Source organism: Neophocaena asiaeorientalis, unplaced genomic scaffold, assembly GCF_003031525.2.
Source record: "Neophocaena asiaeorientalis asiaeorientalis breed wild unplaced genomic scaffold, Neophocaena_asiaeorientalis_V1.1 scaffold78, whole genome shotgun sequence".
Lineage (NCBI taxonomy): Eukaryota > Metazoa > Chordata > Mammalia > Artiodactyla > Phocoenidae > Neophocaena > Neophocaena asiaeorientalis.
The window spans coordinates 14,373,665-14,398,787 of NW_020175018.1; the positions used below are offsets into that span (position 1 = coordinate 14,373,665).

The window sequence follows — 25,123 nt, forward strand, 5'->3', positions numbered from 1 at the left end:
TTAAATGCAGCACCCCCCGCCCCAACCCTGGCTCTGTTTTTTCCCTTAGTGCTTCTTTCCAACATACGGTATACTTGTACTTATTTACTGTATTTATTATCTGTCTCTCCCTTTAGAAGGTAGCCATAAGGGCAGGGATTTCTATCTGCTTTTTTTTTGCGTTATGCGGGCCTCTCACTGTTGTGGCCTCTCCCATTGCGGAGCACAGGCCCCGGACGTGCAGGCTCAGCGGCCGTGGCTCACGGGCCCAGCCGCTCTGCAGCATGCGGGATCCTCCCGGACCGGGGCACGAACCCACGTCCCCTGCATCGGCAGGCGGACTCTCAACCACTGTGCCACCAGGGGAGCCCTCTATCTGCTTTATTGCTGCTGTATATGAAATTCCTCATCTTGGGCCTGGCCCATAACAGGCTGCCCATCAGTCATTATGGAGATGAATGAGTGAGTCAAACATCGTGCTAAGTACTTACATGTCATCATTATCTCAGTTCATCCTCCCAGCAGTCTGTGAATTAGGTACTGTTATTATTCTCCTTTTACAGATGAGGAAACTGAGGCTCAGAGAGGTTAAGTAACTTGCCCAATGGGAGGGTTCAAACCCAGGTTTGTCTGACTCCAAGGCCCATGTGTTTAATCACTTTGCTTTACTACCTTCTTAAGAAAATACAAAAGGTACTTTTCTGTCTTCTTTCCCTCACTTTAAAATGTTTGTTAATAAAATAAGTATTTTGAATGTTTCTTTTTTAAGTCACAAAAGGAAAGCATTTATAGGATACACATTTGTCAGTTACTAGTGCTTTGTGTCAAGGTGAGTACTGAGGGGAAAGCAGCATTTGTGGTGATTCAGAACAATTGCTTCAAACAGCCAGTTCATAGGGTTCTTGGGATGCATAGAACAGGCAGCACCCAGAATGGGCAGCTCGCTTTCTTCCTGGCTTCCCCTCTCCTTGTAAAGAAGCCGGCAGGTGGCTCCTTAGTGTTCTGCTACCCAGTGTCCTCCCAGTTTTGGACAGTACAGTCATTCTGAGCTTTTCTGCTCCATCCACAGAGGAGGTCTGATAGTTTATCTACCTAGAGCTGGAAAGGGACTGTCAGGGCTTACCCCAACCCTAAAATTTTCATTTTTGCTTTATTTGTTTTGTTTTTTTCCCTTCAAGTGTCAGGTGTCTACTCTGATCCACCATGATGGTTCTATTGATTTTTTTTTTTTTTTTTTTTTTTTTTTTTTTTTTTTTTTTTGGGGCCTTTTACTGGGCACGAACTTGTGTTCCCTGCATCGGCAGGTGGACTCTCAACCACTGCGCCACCAGGGAAGCCCCCTATTGATTTTTTTAAAAAATATTTTTTAGAAATTTCATGAGAGTCTTACTTTTGTAATTAAAATTACATGTTTAGAAAAGTTTTCTTTTTGTGGCTACCTTGGGTGGACGGGAATACATGCTCTCACTTTACAGTGAAGAGTTTGGGACATGGTTTAATGCTAATAATTTCAGCTTGAATAATTCTTGGTCTTTTCTTTTCGTCTTCTTGTCAGATGTCTCTTTTTTCCCCCATTCTTTTAAATTTTGAGGTATAGTACCTATAGAACAGTGTATAGTACTTATGTTGAGTACAAGTAATTATAAATAATCACCTTTGTAACCATCACTTGGGACGACAACTAGAACAGTGCCAACACCCCAGAGCCCCCTTGTGGCCCTCGTGCTCCTCTCAACTCTAGAGTAGCCCCTATCGTGAAAGATGTTATCATAACCATTTCCTCACTTTTCTTCATAGTTTACCACCTATATATGTAACCCTAATCAGTATATTTTAGGCTTTTAGTAAAATGTTCTCTGGAATTGATTAAAGTGTCACATTCTGTGATCTTTTTATATATATACATTTTTTAATTTACATTAAACTTCATTTGAATACATGAAATGATGTTGAAAGCAAAGAAAAATGTCTAAATGTAGAAAATGTAGCCTCTGTTACTGTTGTTTAAAATCATAGGGGTAAATTTTGATGAGGGAATACTGGTCCTTTACCTTTTCAAGTATCAGATGAACCTCCTTTCTTTCTCAGAAGTATTTTTTACCAAAGAGCAAAACAACAGTATGTTGGCTTGAAAACTAGAAAACTGTATCTTAGGTTAGCTCTGCAGACTTCTGCAGAAACCCATCACTGATGGATAGGTATGTGATAAAGCAAGTGTAGTAAACTGTTAATTGTAGGATCGAGGTAGTGGGTACATAGGTATTCACTGTATAATTCTGGTAACCTTTCTGTTAGCTTGAAAATTGTTATAACAAAATATTAGGAGGGTATCACAGAATAAGAAAATGTCTGTTTAGACTCTGCTCTGGGAGGGTTTGATTATCTAAGTAAGCAGTCTCTTTCTTCTGTTCATGGTATTCACAATTTATTTCTAAGATTTAAAAATTTAGCCGAGGATTTGGGTACCCTTAAATTTTTTTCTTCTTCACTTTCAGTTTTTCTTTAACATCAGCACTGAAGACCAAGAAGGCCTCTACAGTCTTTATTTTCATAAATGCCCTGGAAGTGAAGTACGGTCTAACGACAAGTTTTCATTCAGCCTCGATGTGAGTACCATACAGAAACTCACATGTGGGTGTTGTCAGCCGTGTAAAATGGGAGACAGTTATTTCTTTAGGAGAGTAGTTTTAAGAACACTTAAGCCAGAGTAAGAGAAACATGTGGCCAAAATAACATTCCTGCCAGTGGACAGGATACTTCAGCAGAGGGTTCATAAAAAAGAAAATATAAAGCAATTTAGGGTGTGTTTACGCTTTCAGCCTTTGCATTAAGAATGTGGTTGTTATCTGCTGGTACTCACTTTCTGGAACTTCCATGAAACAGCTAAGATTCCAGATTGCTGAATATGGGATGATCTGTTTCTGAAAAGTAAAAATTAATGTCATGTTGGTTTCAGATCGAGATCACAGAGAAGAATCCTGACAGCTACCTCTCAGCGGGAGAAATTCCTCTCCCCAAATTATACATTTCTATGGCCTTTTTCTTTTTGCTGTCTGGGACCATCTGGATTCACATCCTTCGAAAACGACGGTAAATTATCACCTCCTTGAGCCCTTCATCCAAGAGCGTTCGGGGATTTATATAATTTCACCTTTTGCTGTCTTCTGAACCTGGAGGACTTGGCACTAGCGATCCTGTTCTCTCCAAAGGGCATGTTCCCCGAAACAAAGGGAGACCGTGCAGGAGCCTTGCCGCCTGGGAGGCCTTTGCATGCCTTGGTGTTTGTTCACTTCCCATTGCTTTGTTTAAAAAGCAAATCCAAATATTTCAGTAATACACAAGCAAAATAAAATGTATAAGCAAAACACTTCCATAGCGAGGACACTGGAGTCCAGGACTCAGAGTGAACACATTGGTCCCATTCAGGGGCTCTTTGTTCTTAAGAGATGAGTGACGACAGCCCAGTGCCTGGTGGGAGCATGGAGTTGCTGCTGAGCGCTGAAGGCCCCAGCGCAGAGCCTGGGCGGGGTAGATACTGACCTCCAGGGGATCATTACTCGAGAAAAGCTCTTCAGAGCCCACCTGCCTGACTCTTGGCCTTTCTTCTGAAATCCCTGAGGCTTTAACTTCCTGTTCTTGGTACTTGAGGGGAGCAGCAGCGTATGTATGCAGCTAGTGTTTGTGTCCCTCCCCCTAAATGGAAAACAATACTAATTTTCAGTTAAAAAATAGTGTGAAGTGTTTGTTATAGTGTAAGGCCCATGAGCTGTGTAAATGATGGTATGTGAGTATGGTATTATAATATGGATTTAAATTCAGACAATAATTAAGCACCCCCAAGTACCAGATACCTCTTTCTCTGGAGCAGTGGGACAGATTGAGATCTCTTTAACCTCTGGTGGCCAGATTGTCTTCTAGTGGACATGTTCAGCTCGGGTACTGGGCCCTGCTGGATGTGGTTGCTGGTTCCTGTTCGTTATAAATCTTTTACATCTGCTGGATGGAACTGTGTCTTGTTTACTTGTGAAGAACCCGACATAATCATGTTTGGACTGGAGGTCAGGCAGCCATTAATAAGAAAAAAAGAATCCTACAAATTCAGGCTATAAAAGGTGGTTGGGGGGCGGCGTTTGGTTTGTTTTTTTTGTTGGTTTGTTTTTTTTGTTGGTTTGTTTTTTTTGTTTGTTTTTTTTTGCGGTACACGGGCCTCTCACTGTTGTGGCCTCTCCCGTTGCGGAGCACAGGCTCCGGAGGTGCAGGCTCAGCGGCCATGGCTCACGGGCCCAGCCGCTCCGCGACATGTGGGATCTTCCCGGACCGGAGCACGAACCCGCGTCCCCTGCATCGGCAGGCGGACTCTCAATTACTGCGCCACCAGGGAAGCCCTGCTTTGTTTTTTTTAAAGAAACTTTTGCTTTTGCCGTTATTAGAAAAGTAAGAACTAGGAGTCGGAGACCTGATTTCAGGTGTAAATGCTGTGACTCTTACTGCCTGTGTGCCTTCCTTCACTCTAAGCCTCTTTCTCCTCAGCTACAGAACTGGGACAGTCATAACTGCCCTGCCTTCCCCTCAAAGTCTTAGATCCTTAGTTTTCTTATGTGATTCCCCCTGAAATGATGTGTACGAGAGTGTTTTGCAGATCAGGGTGCTATGCAAAGATGAGGGACATACAAAATAGTTTAGCCAGACGTTCAGTGGTATTTTAATTTCCTTTTAGTTAGCGATGCAGCAGTCATTGTCACTGGTTCACTTATAAAATCATGGCAGCAGCTTAAAATCTGTGATTAAACGAGGCTGACCTACTTTGTACAACGTATTTTAAACTTCTTGTTGAAGTATAGCGTATATACAGAAACGTATCATTTCAGCCCTCTGCCCCATCCCTGTGTTTTTTTTTTTTTTTTTTTTTTTTGGTTTACCACTGCGCCACCAGGGAAGCCCCCATCCCCGTGTTTTTCCAGGAGTCTCACAGACAGCCATGTGAGGCACGTCACACATGTGACTCCAGGGCTGCCAGCACATTTCAGAGACTTGTAGCCCCTTAGTACTGGAGGGAACTGAGAGATTTTTTTGCCTCGTCTTATTGAGGCCTTGAGCGGGGAAGTGAGAGACATGGCTAGCATCCCCCGACAGAGCTGGCCCTGGGACCCAGAGTGGCTTGCTGTGCCTTTGTGGTTCTGTTGTGGGCCCCAGAGCACGGGGAAGTGGGAAGGGAACGTGGGCAGCTGATCGGTTTGGTACCTGCCCTCTGCCCAGCCAGGCACTGAATGTCATAGCTCCTTGAGGCCATTGTTGGCCCATTTTCAGCAGAGGTTTCTGAGGCCTAGAGAGATGAAGGTCGTCAGGGTGGAACCCGCATGTGAGCCAGGTCGATGTGGCTCCCGAGATCTTTCCTTCATTCACATAACGGCCCAGCCATCAATGCTGTAACTTGGACTGCGAGTCTTGGTGGCCAGGGTGTGTGGTGAGCACAGCCCTTGACGGTTCTGCACTCTGGGTAAATCTCATTACTATTCAGGAGGGACAGACTACTCTGGCCTTGACTTCCCTTTCGACCTTCAAGTAGGTAGGCACTGGAGCAGGAAAGTACCAGGGAGGAAACCAGTCCGGAAACTGGGTGTGCGTCAGCTCACGACACGCCCTCCTTATCGTTCTGTGCAAGGCCCTCTCCTGTTTTATTTCCTGTCCCCTCTCCTGTTCCTTCCCCGCACGGCCAGCCACTCAGATGCGTTTAGTATGTGTTTTGGGGATATTTGTGTATTCTTGTAAACAAATAATGTTTATTGGTATTGCATGTATTTTTTTATATAAATTTATTTATTTAATTTATTTATTATTTTTGGCTGTGTTGGGTCTTTGTTGCAGCACGTGGGCTTTCTCTAGTTGCACCGAGCAGGGGCTACTCTTTGTTGCAGTGCGCGGGCTTCTCGTTGCGGTAGCTTCTCTCGTTGCAGAGCATAGGCTCTAGGCGCGCGGGCTTCAGTAGTTGTGGTGCACGGGCTTCAGTAGTTATGGCGTGCAGGCTCTAGAGCGCAGGCTCAGTAGTTGTGGCACACGGGCTTAGTTGCTCCATGGCATGTGGGATCTTCCCGGACCAGGGCTCGAACCCGTGTCCCCTGCATTGGCAGGCGGATTCTTAACCACTGTGCCACCAGGGAAGCCCTGCATGTATTTTTAATTTATATAAACTGTTCCATCTGTAGGTATTGTTTTTGTACATTTTTCACTCAGAATATCCTCTTTAAGATCTAGTCACAAGGCTGCGTGCACATCCAGTTCATTACTGTCCAGCTACTCCACGTCATCCACAGTGAGCGTCCCATTCCACTCACCCACCCCCTTAATGGTGGACCCCTAGGTTGTCTTCATTTCCCTGCTTCCCCATACTGTCATGATCCACCCTCCTTCCTGTCCCCGGAGGGGTCTGCAGCCTCTGAAGTACATTCTCGGAAGGAGGTGCCCTGGGTGTCGGGGGGCTCTCCTTTAATTTCGCTAAGTGCCACTGGTTGCCCGCCAGGATGCGTGCCTGTGCCGGCTTATGCTCCTACTGCACGTGTGCCAACACTGACACCTTATGTTTTGCCAGTGTGACGGGTATAAACTGGTACCTCATTTTCTTCTGCATTTCTCTGAATATCAGTGATATGAATTATCTTAGCAGAGACATGTTAACCTTCTGGGTTTTCCCTCTGTGACTGCCTGTATTTGCATATTTTTCTGTGGGATTTTCTGTTTTTCTTGTTGCTTTGCATAAGTTCCTCACACATTCGGATCTCAATCCCTTGCATGTCTTAGGCATTGCAAATTTCTTCTCCCAGTTGAATTGTTGAGTAAGAATCTTTCATACTAATGGAGTCACAGCGCTCGAATTTTAGTCTTTGGGGCAGTGCTCCTTGGATCTTAAGAGGCCCATTCCTACTCCAAGATTACAAAATGTGTGTTTTATGCTTAGCAGACTCCACCTGGGCTGTAAGTAAGTGTGAAGCAGAGATCCAGCTTTCCTTATTTCTTATACAGGTTTGAGCTAATTTTTTCCCAATGTCAGTCATTAAGCAGGCTGTTCCTTTTCCACTGACTTGGTATCACCTTAACTATCAAGCTTCTGTACACACACGAATCTATTTATAAGCCTTCTAGTCTGTTATGTTGGTTTACTTGTCTGATGCGACACCCATTTCCCATTTTTCACTGCTGTGGCTTTGCAGAATGTCTTGATGTCCGAGAGTGGGAGTCCCCACTGTAGCTCTTACTCAAGTCTTTGTTTGCTTTCTTTAATAGAGTTTAAGACTTTTCTCCCTCATGGTTTTGTTTGTCTTATTAGGTTAATTCCTAGGTTGAGGAGGGAAGGGGTAGAGAGGAGTTGAATGCCTGGCAGCCTGAAGGTGGACTCGTGCCCGTAGGGGGAGGTGGGGCAGTGGGTGCTTTGCGCCACTGTCCTGGTATGTTTGGCAGGTTCCAGCTGTGAGGGGGAGAGAGGGGCGCAACCCCAGCGCTTTCTCTTTGACCAGCCCTGCTGCCTGGCTCCAAATCCTCCTCCCCGGGCTACAGATTTCCCCTGTAGCTGTACCTAATCACCTCTGCCTTCTTGGGGATTTCACGCCATTTTCATAGATCCGTCTGCCTCATTCTTGCCTCTGCGGGCTTTCCAAGGTGGTTTCTGGAGAAGCAGCTGGCAGCCTGTTTAGATTTCCATCTTATCAGGCCTGGAAACCCATTGTGCATAACTCAGCTCCATTCACAGCATTGAATTATATAGTAGAGGTGACTTGGGACTCCATCCCAGGCCTTTTCTGCTGGCAGCAACCGCTTGTTTAAAAAGCTTCGTGTTTGTGGTTTGCTTAGATTATATTTACTGCCTCCTTATATGATGCCTGGAGCTTCACCTGTTCTTTGGGAGTATGAAATATTCCTTTAATTCTTTTCTCTCTGTTTTTACATAGGAATGATGTATTTAAAATTCACTGGTTGATGGCCGCCCTTCCTTTCACCAAGTCTCTTTCCTTGGTGTTCCACGCAGTACGTATTAGTATTTTGGGGTCATTTATGAAATGATGTACAATGCCTATACTGTCTGGAAAAATAAAGTAGAAGACAGGACACATCAAATAAGAGATGAAAGAATACCTTTGTCATGAAGCCTCCTTTGGTCTGGTAGGGACTGGTCATGGAGATAAATCATCACAATCTCCCTAATACTAGACTTGAGATCTTCAGACGTTACCTTCAGACTCAGAGTTTTCTCAGAACACTTGTTGGTGGGTTTTTTTTTTTTTTTCCCCAGTCATTTCTTGAGATTAGTGTGCCACCTGCTGAATTGTTTCCATGACTTCCTTTATTTTTCCAAATATTCCCTCCAGTTCCCGTTTGATATGAAGTTCAGTGTTAGGATACTTATTTGAGAGAAAACTGATGCTCTAAAGATTGAGGCATAAGAATTGAGCTTAAGCTTTGAATATTTAGTACTGATGCAGATTGAAATGAGCCTGCCCATGGGAGTAAGATCACAGCTTCCCTGATTTGTAGGCCTACGAGGTATCCATGGGTTATGCGTGAGGGTGACAGTCTCCAGACATGTGCACAAGATCCTACTGCACTTAGAAATATTGTCACAGAAAAAAAAAATATATATTGTCACAGAAAAAGTAATAATATAGCCAGTTACAATCTCAAGAAATGACAATTATTTGGATAATTTCCCATTTGGGTGTAAGGTAAAAGATTCTTTCTGGAACCATGTAGATAACGAATGATAAGATTCTCGAGTCACTTTCACATCTAGACAGCCACGTGCGGGAGAATGAAAGATGTATAAAGAAACTGATGTCAGCTTTGGGAGTCCTGCCTGGAAGCATTTGGGCCACTACTGAAGCTGGTCACTTTAGTTAAAATGCACTGGTGATTTCAGGTAGCTCTAAATTTACAGATTTTTTCCCAAAGATAACATAGTTGAAGCTAGGTGATCCCACGTAGATTTTTTTACTGACTTTACTGACTGATTTATTATGTAAGCAGCAAGGCTATGAAAGGTAAAGCTCTTGACTGGGGCATTGAAAAGACCTGTGGCATTTGGAGGTCTTTTTTTTTTATTTGTTTTTTGGTGGTTTTATACGTCATTTTATCTTATTTTATTTTACCTGGGCTACGGCAGCGAAAACCTGGAATCCTAACCACCAGGGAACTCCCTTGGAGATTTTAAAGAAAAGAATAGGCATCCATTTGCCAGAGTGAATCACCTGCCTCAAGAGAGGGGCCCTGGGACTTCCCTGGTGGCCCAGTGCTTAAGACTCTGAGCTTCAAGTCCTGGGGGTGCAGGTTCGATCCCTGGTCGGGGACTAAGATCCCACATGCTGCGTGGCGCGGCCAGAAGGAGAGGGACCCGGACTAGGTGTTAGTGACGTGGAACCCTTGCGTCAAGTTCCTTGTCAGGACGCAGGCTTCCTGACATTTGTAGTGCGCTTACAGGCGTCACTGTGCGCCAGCAAGCTCAGTGTTACGGATTGGGAGCGGGTGTCCCCCGTCATGAGGGCCTCTGGTGGCATTTCCTGTTCTGCTGTGTGTAAGGCTTGTAGTAGATGATCTTCCTGAAATGCACTTGTTTGATTGCAGATCGACTACCACTATATCTCCTCCCAGGGCTTCCCGATCGAAGGGTGGGCTGTGGTGTACTACATCACTCACCTGTAAGTATGCAGAGTGACACAGGAAGCACCCATCCTGCCAGGTGACTTGCCAGACAAGTTGGGGCAGCCGTGGTAGGACGAGACCTGCCCCACGTTGACTGGCCCTGCCCTCCCAGGGCAGCCTGCCGGATTCCTGCCAGGCCTGAGGCGTGTGGCGTGCAGTGGCTGTCCCGACCTGAGAGCTCGGGGCTGTCGACGTGCTCCTGCCGATCAGATAGTGGGGCGCGTAGCTAGCTAGCGTGTGCCTGAAAGCGCTCCTCACTTACGGTGAATTGCCTGAGTCTGGCCGCCTGTCTTTTGCCGGCAGTGCGTGAAATCATAGAACGAGCTGTACACTCCAACTCTCAGAGTGAGACGCTAAAGAGACCCGTTGGTGTCTGTTCATTTTTTCCCCTTGCAGCTTGAAAGGGGCCCTGCTGTTCATCACCATCGCACTCATTGGCACCGGCTGGGCTTTCATTAAGCACATCCTTTCTGACAAAGACAAAAAGATCTTCATGATCGTCATCCCGCTTCAGGTAAAGGAGCCCTAGTTCTGCTTGTCCTCGTTCTCTCTTGACACTTAGCTGGTCTCAGCTCCAGGCCTGCCTGGGAAGAGGGAGTCACTTCTGGAAACCCCCGCTTCTGCCTCTGGGGTTGGAGGCTGGGCCTCTCTTTCTGAATTCTGACAGACCTGGACCTCAGGTCATTGCACGGGGGGTTGCTCCACCATCTGCCGTCTTTAAGCCAGCATGTGAATAGGGAGCTGCTGAGAAATTAGGGAATCTGTTTGCCTTGTAACAAGATGGTCCTGTTAGCAAAGAAGCTTGGGTACACGGTGACTTGACCAACAAATTTTTTCCCCCCGGCATGCCGCATGGCTTGCAGGATCTTAGTTCCCCACCCATGGCAGTGAAAGCGCAAAGTCCTAACCACTGGACCGCCAGGGAATTCCCAACAAATTATTTTAAAACTGAATGACATCAGTGAGTTTCCACACGGTAGACTATGAGACATTGGGGCAAACATTTATTAAATGCTTTATATGTTTGGGGCCCCGGACTGAGGCCAACTTTATAAAATTGTGAGCCCCTCAGGAGAGGAACCTTGTCTTATGTATAACAGTCTTATTGGATATAGAACCTGGACGTAAGGGACGCGTAATAAACAGAGAGGTCCTAGCAGAGATGCACAGCTCCTCAGCTCTGCTTGACCAGGGAGCTTCTATCTGATAAAGTTGTTCTCATCAGCCAATCATTTTGGAGCACAGTGTAAGTGTGGCAGGTGAGGGTGGGAGAGGGACAACTTTCTGGGCACCCAGGTCGGCCTGCTCCACTCTGGTGATCAGCGGTTTGGCAATGCTTGCGGCAAAACCATCTTCACGGTCAATAATAAGGGGCACACACTAGTGCCAAGTGAATGGTACAGACCAGTTGCTGTAGGTTTCCAACAAGAGAGTATTCACCCCAGTTCGAATGATCTGCAAGAGCTCTATGGTGGGAATGAGCCTTGCCTAGGTTTTAAGGTAAGACACATGACGGAGGCAAACATGACACGACTGTCTGGTGTACAGGAGGTGCTGAGGCGCTGGGCAGGTCTTGGCTGTTGAGCCACTGGGGCCACTTCTCTGCCGGGCTGAGTTCTCCAGCCTGCCAAGGTCTCAGAGCTCGGAGGCTGTGAGCCGGGGTGCTCCTCCCCTGCCGTCCTGCCCCACCTCGCCTTCCCTCTAGGAGCCGCTGCCTTCCCCTCCAGTTTGACTCTTTCTCACATAGCCTAAACTGTGATATAAGGGACACATCTTCCCAGCTTCCCCCCTTTTGTTCCCCACAAGGTTACGTGGCAGGTCACTCGGAGGAAAGATGGCCATTTAAAAAACTAAATGTAAGGAAGTTATGAGTATTTAAATGTAAGGACTCGTCTGGGAAGTCCTTGAGCATCAGCCTTGGAAAGTTGAAACTGTTTCCTTTTGGTCACGGGGAGCCACTGTGCATTTCTGAGTAGGGAGTGATGATGTAAAAATGGAGTTTCGAGAACATTATTGGCGCTTGGTTCCACACCAGCACCTCTGGGAACATTTTGTGTCTGGTGTCAAGAGTGTGAACTAAGGACAAAATGGGATTAAGCATTTAAGCTGTTAGTTTCCCACTTTGTCTTCATGGACAGAGCCACAAATGCAGATGTTTAGGATGGACTGGGCTGCAGGAGGAACCCAGAGGCTGGGTGTCGGTGGGAGACTGAAATTTCAAGCTAATTTTTGCATTTGTATTAAGTGAATTATGGCTTCAGTAATGATTTAACTGATAAGTCCTAGATGGAAAGAGAAACTACCCTTCCCAAGTCATTGCACGACAGGTTTCACATTTTTGTAGAAGTGTGGAGAATTCCCTTTAGAGCAGTGAAGCAGAGTATATTGGACCATGGACTTCGCGTGGAGTACAGAGGTGGGATTCTGATCTCTGCTTTCATACCTAGTGATAATCTTCAAAAGAATATCTCATAAATTATGTCTCCCTTATGCTCAGTAGTGTCACAGTTTGTAAAATATTGCTCTCTCTGTTTAGCCAGCTGAGGGACTTTTCATAACATGCTAAGAGCTTAATGACAGGACCGAATGTACAAGGCACGTCCTTCACTTTGGAGATTGAAGCAGGCCGTGGACGCAGACGCACCTCTGTGGAGAACCAAGCCGCGTCCGCTGTGGGGACTCCTCGGGCATCTTCTCTCTCTCTGCCTGGGTTCTCCGGCAGGGCCGCTTCAGGGTAGCCAGACTTCTTATAAGACCGGGGCTCCAAAGGTGTGTGAGAGCCAGGCAGGGGCAGTGTCCTTTGTGTGACCTGCCTTGGAAGTGACATGTGTCAGTCACGGCCACCCTCTATTGGTCAGAGCAGTCGCAAGCTCGAGGAGGCACGGAGACTACTTCCTGATTGGAGGGAAGCAATGTTCTGCAAGAGCACATGGACCTGGAAACCGCGCTGTGGTCCCAGGTTGGGGTCTCCAGGTCCCTGTGCTCAGGGGCCTCAGCAACTTCTGTGTCCTGCAGGTCCTGGCAAACGTGGCCTATATCATCATAGAGTCCACCGAGGAGGGGACGACTGAGTATGGCTTGTGGAAGGATTCTCTGTTTCTGGTGGACCTGCTGTGCTGTGGAGCCATCCTCTTCCCGGTGGTATGGTGAGTGCCTGCGGGGAGGGAGGCTGCGTGTGCACCGTGGGCTTGTCTGTCCAGCCCGATGGCTGAACCCGCCGTTGCCAAACTGGTCAGAATCACACGGGGCATCTGTTTAAAAATGACAACTTCCTGGGCCCCAGACTCACCTGAATTAGTCTCCAGGGGCAGGACCTTGGAATTTGTGTCTCTTTCAGGTTCCCGGGTAGATTGTGATAGCGCTCATCTGGCACAGGCTTTTAGCAGTTCAGACACTAGAGAAGATTCTTGAGATGAGAACTTAGTAGCAACATAAAATAGCAGAATGAATTTAAAGGGAAGGGAGTTGAAGAAAGCCCATACACAGCCTCATCTTGCCAGATTGGGTAGAAAGTGCGGAAGTTTACTAACATAAAACCAGTGATAGTTCTCAGCTCATAAACATTGCAGGTACCTTCAGGATGGTTTGCTTCACTCCTGGAAGTGGCAGGCTTTAGATGCGTGTATGTGTCGTGCTTTGGTTGTGTGTGAAGACACGTTAGTGCCAAGTCGGTGGTTGATGAGAAAGAATGTCCTCCTGAGATCTTATCAAAGTGAAGGAAATTCTTGCTTCAGTAGGAAGCACTTAGAGGAAGAAGGGCTAACAAAAGTCAAACACTCGCCTTCATAATGACCTAGTTCTGTGGCCACTTGAAAGCAATCAGTTCTTTTAGAATAAAGTTTAAAAATACAGATTTACCTACCTTTTATTAGAAGTGAGGTGTTCCACTCTGCAGTGCCCCATGCAGTGACTTAATATTTTTAGACTCCTGGGGTCGATCGGGTCATTCAGTTATTCTGATTATTTAGAACATGGTGCCAGTGGAGTGTAATCCTCGTTCGGGCCAGTTATTTAGATTCCCTCTTAGCCCTAACTCTGTCATGCATCACTTGTGTACACGCATCAGTTCGGTAAATTGAGCTGCCAGCTGCCAGCATAGGAGAGAGAGCAGAGTGAGCTTCGTAATCTCCACAACGTCCCCGCATCCTGCGCAGGCTTCTGTAACAGGATGGCCAGCATTGTCTTCAGGTAGAAAGAGCATCTTATTAGGGAGCAGAGCCTCAGCCCCCACTGCCACATTTGCACAGTAACATAGAAAGGACCTGGGGGATTGGGGAAGCCCCAGATGCACTCGAGCTACAAGGGGCCATCTCCTGCCCTTTGGTAATTACAGCACTAAGGAGCAGATGCCAGATGGCAAGATTCTTCAAGGTAGACACTCTGAAAATTGCTGTAAAATGAAAAACTCAAGTGCTAGAGAGGTAATTGAAGAAACAGTATCAAAGTTTTTGTTAAACATTCAGATTCAGCCAGCTTTGGTTCAGTGTCAGCTTTGTGCCGCTTAACTTCACATGTTGCGCCATTCAGTTCTCACAGGTGGGCAAACTGCAGAGGTTTTAGGAGAAATGACTTACTTACAGTTGAGTAGAGAGTGGGCAGCTGTGCCAGGACTGCAGCCTGGGTCTGTGAGTCCCCAGCCCTCCTCCCCCTGTGCCATGTCTGCTTGTGCTGTGCCCTTCCTCCCACACAGTCCTTCCCTCGGTGCCTGAGAACTCTGCCTAGACTGCTGGCCTACAGCTTCTTTAAGAACGTTCACGTTCCCCTGTCTGACTGGTAATTAGTTACCAGCACCTCACAGCCAGAAAAGATTCCCTGGAGGTTGGCATTTTTTCAGCAAAGTTAGAAATCTCAGGTCGATGAAGTATCGAGTTTGCATGAAGCCTTGTGCTCGCAGCTCCTAGACCTAGACTTCAGAAGTCGGCCTGTGACCTTCTTATAGGGTCCATTCTCTCCAGGTAGCAGGTGAACTCACGGAGGCTCCGTTGTCCTAGCTGTGTTGCGGCGGGGGCGTAGCTGTGGGACTGAGAGATTAGGTAGGAGAAGATGAGGAGGGTTACTGTGTTTTGATCTTTCCCCTCACAGCCAGGTCTCTGCCAGGCGTTTTTGAGCCAGCAGAGGGCATCTTTAACCCTCAGGCTTGGGCGCCATACATGCTGAAGGGTTGATTATCAACAATCATGTTGTCTAGGGAGAGTGCTCTAAAATCATCTAGTCCAGCCTTTTAAGTTTATAATCGAGAAATTCAAGGCCTCAAGTTACTAGTGCTGAAAATAGAGAGGAATGCAAATTTGTTAGCTAACTTTTTTGTTCTCCAAATGTTTATTTTTAGGTCAATCAGACATTTACAAGAAGCATCAGCAACAGATGGAAAAGGCAAGTTCCTTTTGGTGCTGGACAGCGTTCCCTAAAGCCACATGCCTGGGCACTGCTGAGCGTGGGGCAGGAAGGCCGGAGCTCAAGGGAGAGCCCCAGGGGCTTTGGAAGAGCAGCCCCGGGTTGTTTGCCGGTGAGGCAGGTGGGGAGCATTACTGAGAGCGGTTGTGTGAGGCCTGGAGGTGACTGCTTATCACCACTCGTGAGTGTGATCTTCACCTTCTCAGAGCTGAGTCAGGAGGAGAAAATGTTGTCTTGGAAGGACCAGGTAACACTTCACTGTGAGAACAGGGGCTGTTATGGATTGGGAATGGCTATGTGTAAAGCATCCCTTCCTGCTGATTTAACACGCTTTCAAAATAGCTGTGTCAGTATTAATTCAAAGAGAGACTCATGCCAGAAAGAACCTCTGAAACTCTGATTTTTAAATGGTTGTGCCATTACAACCCTTTTGCATCTTCTTGATTTTCAAACCATGCCTCCTGAGTCTGAAAAGAAACCACATAGAAAATGTTTTGCATTGCTGGGCTTATTTGAATAATGTCCATGACGACAGGCTGCCTTGGGCCACGCGGGGATTTCAGGCCACAGCTGGTTGAGGAGGCACGCTCTCTCAGAGGTCCCGTCTGCCTCTGGATCCATGAAATCCCACACCCAGTGCTGGTAGTAATGTTCTTTAAGGCAGATTATTCATTTGTTCTTGTTAAATAAACTTTTGTTGCTGACCTGTTTTCTGATTGTAAAAGTAATGTAGGTTCGTTTTGGAAAATAGATAGTAGGTACAAATCTTCCTTCACCTTTGCTATACAGTTAATATCACATGATTTTCTTTAAATTGAATTAACCTGACTTCAAGGCTTCATACCAGTGTCAGGCACGATCCCGGCGTTCTTATTGAGAGCACAGTACTCGCTGGGGTATCTCCAGTTTGGGGTCCACAGTAGTTGCTGTCGGGATTCCTGCTGTCTGGGTCCGTGAAGTGCTCTTGCTGTGAGAAGCCTGGTGTGTGAGGGTCATGCCAGGCTGGGAGCCCCGGTACTCAGATTCCAGGCTCCCAAGGTGCCCCCAGCTTCCCAGGTGGCCATAAGGCCCCACTTGCAGAATGTGCCAACTCTCTTTCTAGTCCCAGGAAATAGCTTTTTTTTTCTCTCTCTCTCTCTTCCTTCAAAGGCCCTGGATTCCCTTCTCCCTCTGGAATGCCCTCTGGGATAGATTCTTTTTTACTTTTTTAAAAAATTTATTTATTATTTATTTTTGGCTGCGTTGGGTCTTCATCGCTGCACGCAGGCTTTCTCTAGTTGGCGAGCAGGGGCTACTCTTCGTTGCGGTGTGCGGGCTCTGTATTGCTGTGGCTTCTCTTATTGCGGAGCACGGGCTCCAGGCGCTGCGCCTTCAGTAGTTGTGGCTTATGGGCCCTAGAGCACAGGCTCAGTAGTTGTGGCACACGGGCTTAGTTGCTCCGCGGCATGTGGGATCTTCCCGGACCAGGGCTCAAACCCATGTCCCCTGCATTGGCAGGCGGATTCTTAACCACTGTGCCACCAGGGAACTCCTGGGATAGATTCTTTTCAGTGAGTTTAAGCTGGAACGTGGTCTGCAGAAATCTTTTGCTTTTAGCCTGGCTTTCTGAGTCACGGATCTCAGAGAGCCGTTCTGCCTTGGAGTGTGGGATAAAGGAAAGCTGCAAAAAATAAACTATGAATTCGAATCTTGATAAAGCACGACGCTGCCACAAACAGAAAGTAAAAACCCACCTTCTGGGAACTTATTGTTTGGGCATGTTCTTGCCTTTTTTTTTTTTTTCCTTCTTCTGTGCATGTTATATAAAAAGTTGGTTTTATTATTTCTGTAACTTAATGAATAGGTCTTTCTCTTATTTTAATATATTGAAATGAAACATTTTAACTTTTTCATCTTTTTACACTTCAGTAGTTCTGGGTTCATTTTACTGACTGTTTGACTGAAAATGTTCAAAAATCCCAAGGGTAACGTTTTCCAGTTGATAAGTTTTATCTGTACTTTTCTTTTTTTTATTAATTAGTTTATTTGGCTGCGTCAGGTCTTTGTTGCGGCGCATGGGTTTCTCTCTAGCTGTGGTGCGTGGGCTCCAGAGCACGCAGGCTCAGTAGTTGTGGTGTGCGGGCTTAGTTGTCCCACGGTAGTTGCGGCACATGGGCTCTCTAGTTGTGTCATGTGGGCTCAGTAGTTGCGGTGTGCGGGCTTAGTTGCCCTGCAGCATATGAGATCTTAGTTTCCCGACCAGGGATCGAACCCGCGTACGCTGCGTTGGAAGGTAGATTCTTAACCGCTGGACCGCCAGAGAAGTCCTATCTGTACTTTTCTTCTTGGCTTCATCCTTACCCCTTTGTGAATTCCTCTGTTCCTTCCTCACCACTCCCTTCTCCCCTTCTCCATTGTTCTGATCCTCTGACACCTCTCTGCCTTCTCCACTTTGCTTTTAGAGGGCTTGGGGGCGACTGTGGTAATTAACTGTCTCTGTGACCATTTATTCCATGAGACATTGATTGTTGTTTAGTAAAGTGTCCGGCCTGTGGTGGACAGCACAGCAAGTGAAGCCCAAGATGGGGGGGTCACAGTTGTCCCCCAGCATCTGTAGTAAAGAGAAGCTTTATGGAACAGGAACGCTTTTGTCATCCCCTGGGGCATACAAGGCAGTTTCTTGTTTTTTCCACCAGGTGACAGCATGGGACCTCTTCAGCAGAGAGCGAATATGAAAACCGGAAGTCCTGCAGGCACACCGGGGCTTTCGTTCCACCGTTCTCGGGGACATACCATTAAGAAAGCACCCATGTGTCGTCAGCAGATATCACAAGCCCCTGAAAGAGGGACAGAGTTGATTAGAATAGGGTGTCTTCTCGATTCGTGCTCTTTCACTGAACTGGTTTAGGCAGGTGGGGTGCTTTGGAGCCAATCCACGAACGCATATTTCACTCTGAACTTTGAAGAGTGGTTATGCTTGTGACCCTTCCAGAACCAGGGCAGCCACGTCCCCGCGGTTGGAGTCTCCCCTGCAGAGAACTCAGGGGCAGCACGCTGTGCCGGCACACCGTCCTCGGGCACGGCTGCTGAGCGGCTACGCCCTGCTCGGCTACCCCAGGACAGAGGTGAGGCAGCACGGGAGAGCTTGAGTGAGCGCACTGCCCGCCGCCTGCTGGTCCTGGAATGTTGCGGGTGACCCTCGCTGCTCCTCAGTTCTCCCGGCCTGAGATCTAGCCCATCCTGGAGGCAGCTGACAGAGCAAAGGCCGTGGGCAGTAAAGCCTCCTGCGGGATTTGGAAGCTTTTGGCTGGATGGTTTTTCTTCTTAGTCTCATCATTCCACTGACTCATTACATGACCTTGACCGAGGCTTGGGCTTGAGAATGTCAGTTTAAGTGCAGTCGAGGCTGACTGATTGCAGGTGGGGAAAGGCTGTTTGCAGTTGTTCTCCCTGCACTTGGGATTCATATTGCTTTCTTTTCTTTTCTTTTTTTCTTTTTTCTTTTTTGATAGGTAAAAAGTGGATTTATTTAGAGAGAAACACACTCCACAGAGTGTGGGCCATCTCAGGAGGTGAGAGTGGCACCAGGGTATGGGGTTGTCAGTTTTTATAGGAGCGGATAATTTCATAGGTAATGAGTGGGAGGTGTGTTCCAGCTATTTGGGGGCAGGTAGCTTTCAAAGAATGTGGGTTTGGATTTGTTTACTTCTTTGTGTCTAGATTCCTTTTGACAGAAGCTGAGAAAGTATAAAGGAAAACATTAAGGGCGAAGCTGCCCACTGTCCTTAAGTCGTGTCTTTGTCTCTCCTGTCACACGTGGTGGCTTCTCTCAGGTGCCCTGTCATTTAGCGTCACTGCCGTGCCACTTCCTCTGAGAGGAGGCTTCGTTGAGTCTTCACAGGCACGCCCAGCTCTGCTGCGCTGTGTTTTGCCTTCCGGGAATCACTGGCTGTTTCTTCCTTTGAGCCTGCACCCTTGTTCCCTTCTCTTCCTCCAATGTCATTACCTCAGAGGACTGGATTGGGGAGACACACCATACATCCAACTAACAATCTCTGCTTCTGAGCATCTTCTTTTTTCCCCTTTTGTTTCTGAGGAAATTCCAGCGGAAGCCTTCTTCGGAATCTTAGCTTTCATGTGAGCTTCAAAAGCTCTTAAACAAATGGTGATTGGCTCATTGAAGAGGTTATGGAGGAAGGGCTTCATTCTCAGCTGCCGCTATGTTCTGAAAGTAGCTGTGGCCTTGAGACGGCAGCCGTTCTCAAGAGGGTCCTCAGGATCAGAACTTCTTTCATAATAAGACTTTAGCAGCCTTCTTTGCTGTTGATGTTTGCACTGATGGTGCGAAAGCAGAGGTGGGTAAAACAGCTGGCGCCTTAGCATGGTTCAGGACGGTGGCTCCACACTGTTAGTGGCCGCTGCATTCTTCACTACCATCTACTTCCTGGGGGTGAAAAAGGCTCACTTCACTTAAGAATGACCTTGATGAATTAGGAGAAAGTACTAATGTTATTCAGTCTCGACCCTTGAATATTTGTCTTTACCATCCTGTGTGGGATGGGGCGTACCCAGGAAGCACGTGTGCATTGTACCAGGCTGTGGTGGTCATCTTGAGGAAAAGCGTGTGTGCAGTTGTTTGAGTTGCGAGGCGAACTCTCTGCTTTCTCTCGGGACACTGTTTTTATTTGAAAGAATGATGACAGTCGAGCTGTGTTTACTCAGACCCGGGCTTTTGACAAACATTTTCCTGAAAATGAACGAAGTGAATGTGTCACTTCATGAAAACAATTAAAAATATTTGCTGTCAGTGATCTAATTTTCACTTGAAAGCACAGATTTTAATTTGGGAAAACTTATAATCTACCACTGTAAGCTTGACGGCTTCCCAGTTCTTAACAGACACCTGGTGTGAGCAGGGGTGATATTAAACAAATGTGACTTTAAAAATATTTTATGATACAAGTTTCAGTATTTCAGAGATCTGCTTAACTCAATGAAACAATATTTTCTACCTGATCAGTGCATGTTACACAGTCATGCATGAATAAAAGATCCATTCAGAGTCTAAGATGGACCAGTGGATTTTACTGTGACAGAGTGCGAAAGTTCATTGCTACAGGGACTTACCTGGTGGTGGAGTGGTTAAGAATCTGCCTGCCAATGCAGGGGACATGGGTCCGATCCCTGGTCCACGAAGATCCCACGTGCCACAGAGCAACTAAGCCCGTGTACCACAACTACCAAGCCTGCGCTCTGGAGCCGGCAAGCCACAACTGCTGAAGCCCACGCGCCACAACTACTGAGCCCATGTGCCGCAACTACTGAGCCCGTGTGCTGCAGCTGCTGAAGCCTGTGCACCTAGAGCCCATGCTCCACAGCAGGAGAGGCCACCGCAATGAGAAGCCCGCGACCCTGCTCACCACAGCTAGAGAAAGCCCGTCTGCAGCAACAAAGACCCAACACAGCCAAAAATTAAAAAACAAAATTTTTTTAATTAAAAAAACCCAGTAATCTAAAAAAGAAAAGAAAGTTCATTGCTACAGTTTCAGATTCCCTACCTCACCTATCTTTAAGAAGCTACGATTTGTCAAGCTTTAATGCAGAATCAAAGACGACTGTTCACAGTTCTCTGAGAAGGCCGACATCTGATTAGGCCCTATTTTCTTTAGAGACTTCAACCAAAACACTCCCTCACTCCAGATTTGAAGGCAGAAGCAGATACAAGAATCCAGTTGTGTTCTATTAAGCCAGACGTTACAGGAATTTACAAAAATGGAAAACAGTTTCACTCTTCTCATGAAATTTTTTTGAAAGTTATTTTTTAATAAGGAAAACATTGTTTATATTAACATGTAATGGATTATTTATTTTTGTTACTTTTAAATGAATTATTAAATGTTTTTGAAATTTTTTTCAATTTCTAATATGGTAAGTATTGGTAGGCTCTACCCACATCAACAAAAGCTCTTTGTGGTCCTCAGTAATTTTTTTAAAGTGTGAAGGGGTCCTGGGCTTCCCTGGTGGCGCAGTGGTTGAGAGTCCGCCTGCTGATGCAGGGGACGCGGCTTCGTGCCCCGATCTGGGAGGATCCCACATGCCGTGGAGCAGCTGGGCCTGTGAGCCATGGCCGCTGAGCCTGCGCGTCCAGAGCCTGTGCTCCACAACGGGAGAGGCCACAACAGTGAGAGGCCTGCGTACCGCAAAAAAAAAAAAAAGTGTGAAGGGGTCCTGACATTGAAAGTTTGAGAAACGTGTGTTAGGGACAAGGCTTCTTGAGTCTGGTGGTCACGATGACCGTGAAGGGGAGTGAAAAGCCTGCCTGGTTCTCTTCTCCTGTGCCTACTTGAGCCCGTTTCAGACTTACTTGGCCATATTCTATGACTATTAAAGATGTCTGTTCATTCTGGGCAACTCACAGGGGGGAAAAAATGTTTCATTTGGATGTATTCATATAAACAGGCCTAATGAAAAACCCACTGATGAGAAAGGAAGAGAAATACCCCTGTCTGTTTTTATAGATAAAGCCTTATTGGAACACAGCTGTGCAGTGTGTATGCCTGTGGTTTGTGGCTGCTTTTGCGCTGAGGTGGCAGAGATTCCCCGGCCCGCAAGGCCAGACGCCTACTCTCCAGGCCTGCATAGAAACAGTTTGCCGGCTCCTGGCTGTTGTACTGTTGTAGACATTTAAGAGATACCATTTTAAAAACCGTACCTACAGTGTAGTGCTGTTGACTGACTTCATTTATACTGAGCACTTTGAAAACTATTAAGCTCACATAGATGTAAGAAATCACTGCTTTTACGTATTTGCCGAACTCCAACTTTTGTATCCAGCACTGTGTTCTTTGTTGTTTGATTGGAAAAATAGCTTTTGCATCTTCATCTGCTCTGGTGTTTACCTGACCTGTTTACTCTAATGGGAATTGGTACCTTTCTTTAACTAGCAAGATGGCTTTTCGCATGGATCTCCTCTGTTTACCAGCAGGGCTTTGGGTTGTACCCTTCCGCCTGGCCCATGTGAGTAAGCACCTTTTCCTGATTTCAGTTCCTGGTTATAATTCCAGGTTTGTCCAAGTGGAAACTAAGGTAGCCCCAGATGCACTGATGCTCTAGGCACTGAGGACTGTGATTAGGTTAAACTTGGAGACTCTGGGTCAAAAGCCTGGAGGGGAAGAAGGAGGGCAGGAGAAGGGGGAGCCTCCCGGCTGCACATCTGGCGTGATTCCATCTCTCGGCATGGGGCTGGGGCGGGAGGTGAGGGTTGAGGGCGGTGCTCTAGGACGGGGTGCGGCCTGGGCAAGGCTGATTTCCTCCAGAACTGCCTGCCGTCTGCTAGTGTCTGCCCCACTGTGGAGTGTAGTCTGTTGGGCTCCTGGCTGTGGAGCGCTGTTTCCTGATGATAGGAGAGAAGAGGCAGAAGAAATGAGATTCCCTTTATCCGGTCCCTCAGAAGATGTTCATGCTTCCTTTTGTCCGTGTGTAGCTAGAGCATGTACTTGTAAATCCACCTCTGTGCCAGCAGTCTGACGCATACCACGGGAACACTGTAACAGTCCTCGGCTCCAGAAGGGTGGAGTGTTAGGCAGACCACTTTCTCTCCGGCAGTGTGATAGAAGTACTCATAAAACCTCCTACCTCTCTTAAGGCTTGAGGTGAGGGGGCATATGTCGAGCTCTCAAAAGGATTCTGTCCTGTGCTCAGGGCCACTTCACTGAAGTGTGTGGCGACCCTCTGACTCTGATGTTCTTCCCATGGCATCCGGGAGTGCCTTACCCTGGCGTGTGCCTCCAGGCACTTCAGGTGCAGGTAGGGGGTGCATGGCCTTCAGCAAATTTTCAAACAAATCTGTGACCCTAGGAGGGGTGAAAACCATAGCTAAGTAGACTGTCATGAAGAGAGAATGAGAGAAAAAAGTGTATTTTATGAGACTGGCTTAATACAGTGATTTTTAATTTTTTTTTAAATTTTATTTGTTTGTTTATTTTTGGCTGCGTTGGGTCTTCATTGCTGCGCGCGGGCTTTCTCTAGTTGCAGCAAGCGGGGACTACTCTTCATTGCGGTGCACAGGCTTCTCACTGCGGTGTCTTCTCTTGCTGCAGAGCACGGGCTCTAGGCGCGTGGGCTTCAGTAGTTGTGGCACGTGGGCTCAGTAGTTGTGGCTTGCGGGCTTAATTGCTCTGTGGCATGTGGGATCTTCCTGGACCAGGGCTCGAACCCATGTCCCCTGCATTGGCAGGCGGATTCTTAAGCACTGCGCCACCAGGGAAGCCCAGTGATTTTTAATTTCTTTAAACACCAAAACCTTCTCATTACTTGCCCTCCGCAGATCACACAAAATTCCTTCAATGTCGTGAACCTAATCACAGCTTCTAATCAACATTTTGAAATAATCATTTAGCCAGTGATACCGCCCTGAGTTTATATAATCTACAACCAAAAGCAAAGGGGCCCCTCGTGTCCTGAGGCTGAGAACCAGCCTTATCATGGTCACATTACCAGTTTTTTATTAGGCCTTTAAAACATTGGGAACCTAACTGCCTGAGGGGTCCCTCCCTTGGCCACCCAGCGGGCCTGGTCAGTAATCTGGGTTGGCGGCCCACCTTGGCTCCGGGCGTGGTTCTCTGTCTAGGGGTGTCAGCATGCATTTGACCCTGAGAGTCTCGAGACAGACACAGTTGAAACCAGCTCTTCTCCATCACTGCAGTACTCAGGGAGGTCCGGTTCTCTTATTGAGAAGGTGCTGTCCGCTGTTAACCAGCTGTGTCTTTAAGCAGTGGGATGTCTGACTTCCTCACAGCCACGGACTGAATCTGTGCAGTGGGCGGCCCTGGGGCTGGGGGAGTCCCAGGCACTCTACTCAGCTCAGCTCATTGCGGACTTCCAGAGACGGGACGTGATGGGAGGGGCTGACAGGAGCCGAGTCTGAGATCAGCTTGGCCCTGAGGACCCCTCCTCTAGCGGGGCCTTTGGTGTGGTTCTGGAGTGTAAGGGAAGCAAAAGGCAGAAATTTGCTTGACTTGACAGTGCACGTCTTCATAGAATTACTTTCCTCGTGTGGGATGGCCATCAGCTGCTCTCTTGGGCCATTCTTGTTTCTTTCTTTTTATTAGTCATTTAAGATAAGATTTTGCTTACAGTAAGATGCACAGTCATTAACTGTTCAGTTCATGACTTTTGACCACTCCTGGGTCATTGATTTAAGTATATATTGGAAATGTATTTTGAACCACCTTTCACACAACCCTCAACAGTTTGAAGGTCAAAGAGTTTCCTTCTCTAAGCAGTTCTTCTTGTATTAGCGCACCCTTCCTCGTACTTGCTGATACCTTCTCTGCGAGATGCGTTAGTGGAATCTCTTCTTAGTGGAGGCCATAGGGCACCCCATGAGCTGATCACTCCCCAGAAAGGACCCTTTCAGAACAGTGGGGTCCCAGGTCAGTGTGTGGCCTGGCTTTCAGGTCTGTGCTTGACCGTGAACAGGGGAAGCAGCCCTGTCCCCCGTACAGAGTGGGCCTGAGCCCGATGCTGAAGCAGGTTGTGGAAATGGTACTACTGAGAGTGAGTCAGAGTGAGTCTCCTGCCGTCCAGGCTTTGCCATCACACTCATTTCTTTAATTTTTGTGCTTGACTCAAAATTCCCTCTGAAGCGTGGCAGGGAGGAAGCAGGAGAAAAAGGTGATGGGTAGGTGAGGATGTTTTTAAGCCCTGAGGCTTTCCTTACTCCCGGGGAAGGATTTTCACCCCTTAAGTGGCTGTCGTGGGCCTTTGCCTCTGTGTCCCATGGATCATCCAGTATTGACGCCTCATTACTGGATTGCTGGCAGCTCCTGGGCATTGCCCACACTCTGAGCCACCATCACATCCCTGAGCTGCCAGTGGATTACAAAGCTATGAATTGCCTTTCGCTTAGCACAAAGTGTAGGTGTTAAGAGCTTGGTCCTTGGAGGGAGGGACTTGGGTTTGAGCACTGGCCTCCCCACTTACAAGCTATGTGACCTTGGTAATTTACTAAACAACTTCAGGCCTGAGTCCTTCATCTGTGAGGCAGTGGTAACAATGCCTCTTCCCTCATAGAGGATGTGGTGAG

At 47.1% G+C, this 25,123-nt stretch overlaps 1 protein-coding gene across 2 annotated transcripts in view; it reads left to right on the forward strand.

Moving 5' to 3' along the window:
* GPR107 (G protein-coupled receptor 107) overlaps positions 1-25,123 on the forward strand; it is a 67,203-nt gene that overhangs the window by 25,307 nt on the left and 16,773 nt on the right. For both annotated transcript variants that reach the window (XM_024762213.1, XM_024762212.1), the window contains exons 8-14: positions 2,475-2,585; positions 2,936-3,069; positions 7,920-7,995; positions 9,586-9,659; positions 10,060-10,177; positions 12,679-12,809; positions 14,993-15,036. In XM_024762213.1, the coding sequence (XP_024617981.1) occupies positions 2,475-2,585; positions 2,936-3,069; positions 7,920-7,995; positions 9,586-9,659; positions 10,060-10,177; positions 12,679-12,809; positions 14,993-15,036 (688 nt within the window). The remainder of the gene's footprint in view (positions 1-2,474; positions 2,586-2,935; positions 3,070-7,919; positions 7,996-9,585; positions 9,660-10,059; positions 10,178-12,678; positions 12,810-14,992; positions 15,037-25,123) is intronic.